Here is a 10,002-nt window from a genome sequence, read left to right on the forward strand (position 1 = left end):
CCTAATGTCACTCAGCTGAGCTGCCGCTGAGTGTTTATACCGGCTAGGATTAAAAGCTCTGGAGCTGAGGTCGAACATAAGGCGAGTTTCTCTCAGTGCCTGTCAGTGTGTCAAAGAGAAGTTCAGAATATGGTCATCCAAACCTCGAGCTTTAGAGCTCAGTAGCATCTGACTGACCTGCAGCTGAAACCGGAGCCTCTAGCTTCAGAGTTGCTGAAGTGAAAATTACCCTGGTGACGTGAACTGTGGCTCTCGGATATATACAGGTGTAGTTTTCTTGGCCCTGAGTTTTCCGAGGTTACAATTTGTTTTTTCATGTGGAGGCTGTGTGTTATCTGTCTAGAGCCCGTCGCTCTCTGCAAGTTGACTTTATTATCTGCAGGTGACCAGGGCTCCAAAAATGGGATACGGGTTTCCAAGTTTCGAACGCCTTCGCAGTGCTCTGACCTTTATACAGCGAGTAGTGAAAGAAACAGGAAGGTGGAATGGAAGAAATGCCATTTTTAGACCATGTTATGTATGGGTCACACTTAAAAGAGCACTGCTATTGTACTATGTACGTCCTTGTAAAGATAGCATGTGACGTGCTACTGTAACGTGTGTATTGCGGTACTGTACTATATTAATGCAATACGTAGTAACATATACGTTTATTGCAATAAACTAGGGTAGAATTAAGGGTAATATTAAAAGCCTAGCTTGTTCTACAGAATAATATTGAGCTTGATCACCACATGAAAAGTATTTAGCACATAACACCGTGCCCTCCTGAAAATGTGTATTATACTAAATTCTGTACAATAATTATTCATCAGTTTGTCGAACAGCGATAGAAATTATCCTATGATAAAGTGATGTTATCCGAAGTCCGTCAACAGTCTTTAATATGGCCAACCTTGCATTTTACAATAGACTAATGTTTAATAGAGAACTTGACATGCAGCCAGCACCTTTTGAAGAGATATGTTTCATTGTGACTCTCCCGTGCTTGGATAATCATCTCTGCCTCTTCATAAACCCTGGTCGGTTCGTTCTGCTCGCAGAGGGGCAGGCAGGACTATACCCACATATCAAGGTTTCCAGACAATCTGCCGCCTCTGGAAGCAGAGGCTGACATGTGACTGACACTGCCTAAGCCGGAACTGCCCAGCAGAGACACTTCCGATCAGGAAATACATTTATTAGCCAGTAGAAAAGTCCATTGCTGAGTTTTTAACCATTAATGTATTTGTTTACAAGGAAAGCAGACACTGGTAAACTCTACCTGAGGATTTACATTATGAATCTGTAAATGCTGTCTGTGGTTGTAGTTAGTTTTTGATCTTCTAATGCAGTAGGAAATTGATGCAAATGGCAGTCTTGGGTTTACTCTGGCGTTTCTAAAGGCCATGATGATCCTGAACAGCATGCACACACCTGATTGAAGTCTTTGACTCAAGAAAGGTCAACGTTGGTTTTCGAAATCGACAATCAGAGCCTGGATTGTATTGGATTCTTCTAGAAGAGAATCACGGCCCAGCGCCTGAGGGTGTGCTCACCCAGTGGTCTGCACATTTTGTTTCACAAATTGAAGGAGCATGGTCTAGGTGGTGGGCTGGTGGCAGTCTGTTACACATTCAAATCCCAGAGTAATATGTAGATTTAACTATGTCTATTTGTACAAAAGGCATACCTGTTTAGGGTAAATGAGCCTGCTTTCCTGTGTATAGACATGCAAATACCATCTAGATCTACATTAAGATTGGAAATTAATCTGGAAGTGTAGCCCGACAGTAAACCAATCATCCCTGTGAGAAATCTGCCATGTCAGAGGTTTTCCTGGCATCCAATCGAACAGTTAGGGCCCACTCATCCTCCTCGCAACAGCTAGGATTTAAAATCTGGTAGTGCAAATGCAATTTGCTTCTAGAAAATGCACAATGGCTTAAATTCATCGTATTCACTCAAATTACTATAGGATGTATTCCATCTTATATTTTTTTTTCTTCATCTGCCACTACAGACCCGGACCAACTATATTTAAATCACTCTATGCCTTGCCACATAAAGGGCAGTACAGCCAAATTCTTATACATCGTCCCACTGAACAGGAACCACAAGCAACCCCGAAATGTTTCATCCTTGTTGGGGTTCATCAATGAGGTTCTGCTGGAATCCCTTTAAGTGAAACGAGCTGTCTTTCTGACTCTATATCAACCTAAAGGTGCATTATGTGTTTAATCATTATAAAAAAAATATGGCCATTTGTACCATTACTAACTAGTGGCCTTACCGTTGACTCGACCTAACAGATGACAGTATCTACATTGGAGTAGAAGAATGTGATTTTTAAGGGCAGTAAGCAAATTTAAACAAACCCGGAGTCAGGAGTATAATTTTTAGCCTCAAGTACCTGCCTTTGTCTATCATTTTCAGCCTTTAAGATTCCTACTCTGACTGCTCCCAGACAACAAGTTGATTTTAACACCCTACACTACTCATGTAAGTGGTACTGGGGAAAAGATGCAATGAACTTAGCTAACCTCAAACGTCACTTTCTCTGGACTGTGCTGCATAGTACTTAGAAAGGTCCCAAATGCGAGATCTATTGGCTATGCCAATGCTAGTTTTTAAATGTTTTTGATTCCTTACGTTAAGACTTCATTAATTGAAATATCTGCATGGGCAAGCCCTTCCTTGCCAACTGCTTCCCTCTGTGCCAACTCCATGTTTCCATAATCTGTGCACTAGTTCAATGTTTTTTTCTTGAACCAGGACAGTGCTAAATCCCTCCTCCATGTGCAAAAATGTATAGCTTGTGTCATGTTAGTGAGTACACGTATAGCTTAGCAGAATGAGTGGCCTCAGCTTTGAGGGTTGGTACTTTTGATTAATGTGTGCCCTTAACTCCTCTTCGGGGTTGTTACTATGTACGTGTTGTACAGCTCTCTTAGGCACCCATAGAATTGTTTGATTGATTCCTCTTGTTCTTGATGGGTCTGTCTCAGTCTCAGGATGAAGAGTTCATATTCGGTGTTTACTTAAGCAGTCAAAGATGCATTGAGCGCTTTTGCTGTTGCATCAAAGTACTCATCTGCACCTGTATTTAGAAGTTTTAGGAACATTTTGTGCAACTGAATTACCTAGATAGTGCCATAGAAAGGATGGCTTGAATGCAAAGCCTGTCTGCTTGGTGATTGGTGTCAAGCAGTTCTACAGATGTATCATCTATAGTTGCACTTGAGTTCACAGGACATAGCTGAAATATGTAGCCTGAATGGGTCTTGTGAGGATTTTTCTGTTGCTGCGCCTACAAAACGTGTCATGACTAGGAGCCATCAACCAACTGTTATAGGATACACACTGGGTCAAACGCTGTGCTGAAAAGATAATTTGCACACACCAGGCTCCTGAGTGTAAAAGTCCTCCATGTAACACAGAGCACCCGGGATGGTGCTGCGGGTGAGTACATGATAGTTGGCAGGCCCACAAGTCTTGACATCTGATTGTGGCAACAACTGGATGGATGCTGAGGAGGAAAAAGGACAAAGGTGTAATGACATCACCTTGCCAATTTTTGTTTTACACTATTTGATACAGGCAGGAAGGTGTTATTTGATCATGGCGTTTGCAGATTTGTACTCTTAAAATAAACAACAGCTTTTTAGAAGGTCTTGTACATTTGTGGTTTGTGCTCTGAAGGGTCAGATTTAATTGTCAAGCCTCTGGTTCCATGTTAGCTTGGCCCAAAAGCATAGTTATGTGTTTTTCATCTGATGTAAGTGGATAATAACAATGCATGAGAACAAGGATCTTGGTATTATCCATCAAAAAGAATAGAAACAATTTAATAATTCACACAGAAAATCAGAGCTGTCATTTGTGTAGATTTAAATTATAATGGTTATCCTGAGAGGAATGTTTTAGAAGTAACGATTATTTACTTTTTTTCTCAGAAAGAGCAGCAAGCCCCACGAAGACATCTTGGGTATCAAGTCCAAAAATACAGCAGGGCTTGGACTGAACACCACAGGACTGACCCAGAGCAAGAACTTCTTGATCAGCAAGATTTCATCCCTAAATCAGAAAGTCAAACAGACCAAATCTAATGTTAATATCAGCAACCTACGGAAGTTTGGCAACTTTCCAAAACCAGAGGTTAAATCCTTCCTTCGACCAAATCTGAAGGTCAGCCTTTGGAAATCTGACAGTAGCTTGGAGAGTAGTACTGTGGACAGCAAAGGCCGAGCTGGATCTGATCTGGACCTCTCTTCAGATAGCGACTCATTCTATTCTGATGATTTTTTGCCAAATTCCAAATCCGATGATGAACACCAGCTGGCAGATTCCTTGGAAGATATTGGGCAGGTCGACTATGTGCTTCCCAGTTGTGGGATCATTGCAGCTGTCCCAAGACTGGGGAGCCGTTCACAATCGGTGAGCAGTTCTGAAATGAACATACCTACAGAGATACATGTGACCGAATTTGAAGGCAATGCAGTAAACACTGAGGGTGATGAACATTGTTCCAACCAAAATAGTCCCATACCCCATGAAGTACTGATTGACTTTGATACTCCTGTTGACGCCTACTGCCATAAGTTTGTACAAGATGCACAAACGAAAACAACTAACCATTCAAAGGATGAACTTGCATCCCACAAGGCACCGGAAGAACCCCTTAATAATAATATAGCTTCATGTAATAAAACCCAAACTAAACAAGAAGCAGTAGTAGAGCACCTCCCAAGACCTTCACAGTTGCCTGTCCAGATCTCTGAATCAGGCTTTCAGCTTTTTCCCTCGGAACATCCTAAATCTGCTGCATCTACAGAGAAGAGCCCTCAAGTCGCCACAACAGAAACTGAGCCAACGACAGAGCCTTTCTCTTCTGACACTAACAATGGAAGGGATGTCTCTCCCTTTGCAAAGATACGGAGCTCCATGGTTCAGGTGGCTAACATCACCCAGGCTGGCTTGACCCAAGGAATTAACTTTGCAGTAGCTAAGGTGCAGAAGAGCCCAGAACCAGACTCTATCAATAAGGCTCCCCAGAATGAACTCAAAGAAAAGTTCACGCAATGCCAGACACGAATCATTCAAATCTAGGGAGTGGTGAACTGATGAACTTGAATCTTCTCCATCGTACATGTCGGAGGAGTACAGAGGAGTGTTTGACACGAAAAGCTTGTCATAACATGTACTGCCTTCCAATGGCTTGGGATCACTAATATTAATTATTATGTTTACATATATCGTTTTTGCAGCAGACTGAGTCCTAAGGAGAGTTTTAAAGATGGGACAATGGGAAAAGTGTATAGTATAACACTGGATGTAAAAAAGAAATCCTTGTACAGGTTACATTTGCACTGGTACGTTGCAAGCCAAAACATGGGGTTTTGAGACCAACTTCCAGTTCTCTGAAGTGAGGCAGAGGAAGGCGTGGTGTTACATTACTAAAGAATAGATGATTAGTTGCAGTCGTGCACAAGCAAAACATTTTACTGTCAAGTGCTCTATTTATTTGTAGACTTTTTTTATTAACCTAGCTCCTTAAGAATTTGTGAATATCCACATTTTAGACACATTCCTCTTTAACGAGTTATAGGGAAAATGGATACTTGTTCTGTTTTTCACACTGTACAAATTGTTTATTTAAAGTGTTGAGGCTGTGTGCAGAGAACATATGATAGAAGCCTTAATAGTTATAGAGAAAATAAACAAAAGTAGAAAAAATAAGTTTTTAGATTTATTTTGTTACAAAATGGTGAACAACTGTCAAAAGGGGGCCTTCCTGTAATAGTATTAAACATCCTTAAGCAGGCCTCCCATCCATAATAACAGAAACAACATCCATTCTGAAACGTGCTGAAAACTTTATTTCAATCATGAAATAAATTAATTTATAATACTTTTAAAACCCAACATGAATTTAAAATAACAGTGTATGGACTGAATGCATCAACAAATAAAGCTACTGCTATTGCAAAGTTCTTTGACTCTAAACACAATGTTCAGTTGCCCTATGCACCAAATGAATTCCCACATCTCTAATAATAGGTTTTTGTGCTTCGAGTGCTAAGAAGCATAAAAACACTACAGGACCTAAATCATGTGGAAGACATCATTCACATTGGCAGTGACTAATACTTAAATAATAATGATTATGAAAACCACTAAGACTGATCAGTAGCAATTGACGACATATTCTTGCATTAAGATCATATAATAAATTGTCTGAGACTCCTGGTGCTAGTTTTTCCTCACTGAAGAAGTCAAGGTCTTTTTTAGTAACGGTAATGTGCTCCTCTGTGACTTATCTACTGGCAATTGCATCATTGTGTATCTGGTCACATGCACCAGGACACCTATGATTATGTCTTCACAATCAAACTTCACATCATATTGTTCGATACAAGTACAAGATATACTTTCAAAACTATCATTTCAAATAGATGATATACAATTTTCATGTGAGTATTATGAGCTTTCATACACCCACAACTGTAGTAGTGCAATGAAAGATGTAGCTAGTTGTGAGACCACTAAGAGTCTGGGGACACTTATAGGATCCATCTGTGGATGGTATCTACCATCATAGAAAAATGAGTGGATGCAGATGTAAAGAGGGTTGAACATACCATAACATTTCAACACTGTAGAGTGTATATTATGGGATATGTATATAATTTTGTAGTATTACCTTTGAGAGCAATTAAAGAACAACTGGGGAACCTGAAGTGGGGGAGAAAAGTGTGGAGAGGGACGAGGGAGTGGAATGAGTGAGCAATTCGAAGACCAGAAATGAAACGAGTCAGACACTGAGGTGTAAGCGAAGGTGAGTCATCCTTCATTTGACTTCTTTTCAATTCAATTAAAAAATTCTTTATTTCAGCCAGTTCGGCCATAAAAGAGTACAGGATAAAAAACAAAGGGAGAGGGAAGCAGAAGAAGGAATACAAATAGCATTAAAAATCATATATATACACATGGCAATATATTCATATAGGCAGAATAAAATAAATTCATCTTGCGCATATTTTAAAATAAGTTCAGATTCTGGACAATCATTCTACTGCTGGCAAGAGATATCAATTTATTTACACCGCTTGCACCACATGGCTAGCAAAAATTTGGAGAGTGCAAACACAATAGGAGTCGATGTACTAGTTTTGAGAATTCTAAAAGCATTGAAGCATTGTTTAAAACCCAAATTTCTGCACAATGGTGCCACCCAATATTTTCTTGATGTGGAGTAAGCTGTGCAAAAGAAGAGAACATGAAGCTCATCTTCTATGTCGCAACTGCAGCCCGGGCAAGAATTATCTAAGGAGGCCGTCCACTTACTTGTAGCGGCCTTCAGAGGTAGGGTGCCATGTCGCCACTGAATAAAACGTTTTCGAGCTAAAAACGGGAAGACAACGTCCATGAAGTCCTCAAAGTAATAAGAATTTTTGAATTCTAAAAAAGAGTTGGTAAGGGTGCCTACATTATGATCGACAACTAGGTTTTCCAATTTCTTTCCTTTGTAGATTTTGGAAAGCAATTTACGTGAAACCTGGCCACAGGCCCTCTCTGGATCTTCCCACATTGATTGTAAACCTATGTTTGACAGTTCATACTTAATAGATGGAAGCCAAGGGATTTTGCCTACACATTTATAGCTAAGGATCTGTTTTAGTTCCTCCTTGTAGTTTAAAAGATCTGGGGTAGTCCAAAACCTGTGCCAGAACCTTAGAGGCTTAACTTTCAACTCATTGGCAATAGGTGGCAGTCCCAGGTCTAACCTAAGTGGTATTAGTGGGGTACTCTGAGGAAGCAACACCAATCGGCGTACAAATTTAGACTCGGCTTTGGTCATTTCACGGGCAACGCAATGTCCCCAAAGCTCACACCCATAGAGGGCGGCTGCCCTTGCTTGCGTCTTGTATACCTCCAGTGCAGGGCTCACTGGCCTAAAGCTTGAGGAGTTTGAGACTTTTAAGATAGCACCTGGCAACTGTGTGAGTTTCATATGTGATTTCACCTTTTGTGGACCCCAAGACAAATTTTCATGAATTAAAACACCCAAATACTGGAAAGTCGTAACCCTTTCCAGACGTACATCGCCCAATGATGGATTTGCGCGAGTGGACGCTTGTGGGTTAAAAATCATGAATTTTGTCTTGTCGACGTTAATCTCAAGGCCTCTACTCCGACAAAAATCCTCGAAGCCGTTCAGTATCCTCTGGATCCCCATAGGAGATTTGGAGAGAAGGAGGGTGTCGTCCGCGAACATAATCGCCGGCACCCTCCTACTGCAAGCCTAGGTGCATCATTATCAGGGACGCTGCCAAGATGTGAGATCACCCCGTTGACATAGAGGCAAAACAGGGTCGGTGCCAAGACACAACCCTGTCTCACCCGCCTGCCAACGGGGAACCTTGGTGACAGCGTCCCATTCTTGCCACAGCGAACCTGGGCAAAGTTCCCCTCATGTAATCTTATGAGCAACAGTAAAATCTGCTGCGGGACACCCAAATCCCGAAGAACAGCCCACAATTTCCCTCTGGGTACTAAATCAAACGCGGACCGGAGGTCCACGAAGACCATGTAGAGGCTGCCACCCTCCACCTTTACCGTCTTCCAGTACAACAGGATCAGTCGAAAAATTTGGTCCATAGTGGATGTGTTCCTCCTGAATCCCGCCTGGAAGGGGCTCAGTACATCGTGTTCCTCCATCCACATCGACAAGTGGTCCAAGACCAATCTCTCAAATATTTTTTGTTTTACGTCTATTAGGCTAATTGGCCTGTAGTTGACTGGGAGCAGAGGTGACCCCTTCTTAAGAATCGGGACTATCTCTGCCCCCAGCCAAGTACTCAGAATTTCCATTCCACTCAAAATGGCATTAAATACCACTAGGAGATAGGGGCCCCAGATTTCAGGTTGGTGTCTGAAAAGATCCCCCGGTAGTTTATCAAGTCCTGGGGCTTTTCCTACTGGGAGGTTTCCCTATAAAGCTTGTCACCTCCCTTAAGGTGAACTCCATGGGCTCCTGCTGATCTTCTGGGATTTGCAGATCAGATAAGCTGCAAAACGCAGATTCACCCCCATATAAGCTTTTAAAATGGGCCTCCCATACAGATGCTGCGACTTCTTTTCTATGAATCTATCTAAAAAGCACCAAACTGCACTGTAAATTGGGAGCAGAATTGCAATTTAGACTGCAAGGAGTGTGCACCTCTGAGATATGAAACCCATGCCCACCAGGTGTAATGAGTGAGATGGATCCATGATTTCCATTCAGAAAGGATAATTTTCACTGCAATATATAGAAGTGATCTAAAAAAGCCATATCATTGACGTTAAGCGTCAAAGTGTTCACTGAGGTCCGGGGGCCCAGAACTATCATAGGAAAGTTTAGAGTTATGGTATACCAAAGATATCTGATAACTTACCCCGGATCGAGCGCCAATACAGTTCCAGAAGTGGACATTGAAAGTACATGTGCTGGTGTGAAACAGTCTCTTGGTTGCAGTTCCACCATTTGTCGATCTCACACCAATTAAGTTTGTGAAGTCTAGCTGGGGTCCAGTGAAGCAAACTCATTGTAAAAAAATTGGATTGTATAAGAGAGGGGGTGATTTTGTAACATAGCACACATTTAACAATGTTTTGCCATTGATCAACAGTAATATGGTTAAAAACTTCAGCTTTGAAATGTTTAGCCCATTTAGTATATAGTATTGATGGCTGTGTTGTGTGCAGTTCCGATAAGAATTTGTAGATTTTAGAGGCAATATGCCCTGAATGTTGCCATATTACAAGGTGTGACTGTAGGGACGAATGTTTGATAAGAGTAAGTTTCAACAGTTTACCTTAATCTTAGGAAACTTTAAAAATCTATATTAGAGAGGGTGTACCTACCCACTAAGGTCAAAAAAGGAAGGGGGTCACCATTGGTATGATATAGGTCCTTAATCGGGCCAGTGCCCTTGGTGGCCCACGATTTTGCAACCTGACCATCAGTTTCAGCCTCAG

At 41.4% G+C, this 10,002-nt stretch overlaps 1 protein-coding gene across 3 annotated transcripts in view; it reads left to right on the forward strand.

The window, feature by feature from the left end:
• The window catches only part of INPP5F (inositol polyphosphate-5-phosphatase F), a 1,146,251-nt gene extending 1,140,278 nt beyond the window's left edge, over positions 1-5,973 (forward strand). For all 3 annotated transcript variants that reach the window (XM_078643924.1, XM_078643926.1, XM_078643927.1), the window contains one exon: positions 3,936-5,973. In XM_078643924.1, the coding sequence (XP_078500050.1) occupies positions 3,936-5,088 (1,153 nt within the window). In that variant the 3' untranslated portion in view covers positions 5,089-5,973. The remainder of the gene's footprint in view (positions 1-3,935) is intronic.
• The last annotated feature ends 4,029 nt before the right edge of the window (positions 5,974-10,002 follow it).

Source organism: Lissotriton helveticus, chromosome 5_1 (genome assembly GCF_964261635.1).
Source record: "Lissotriton helveticus chromosome 5_1, aLisHel1.1, whole genome shotgun sequence".
In the NCBI taxonomy this organism is placed as follows: Eukaryota; Metazoa; Chordata; class Amphibia; order Caudata; family Salamandridae; genus Lissotriton; species Lissotriton helveticus.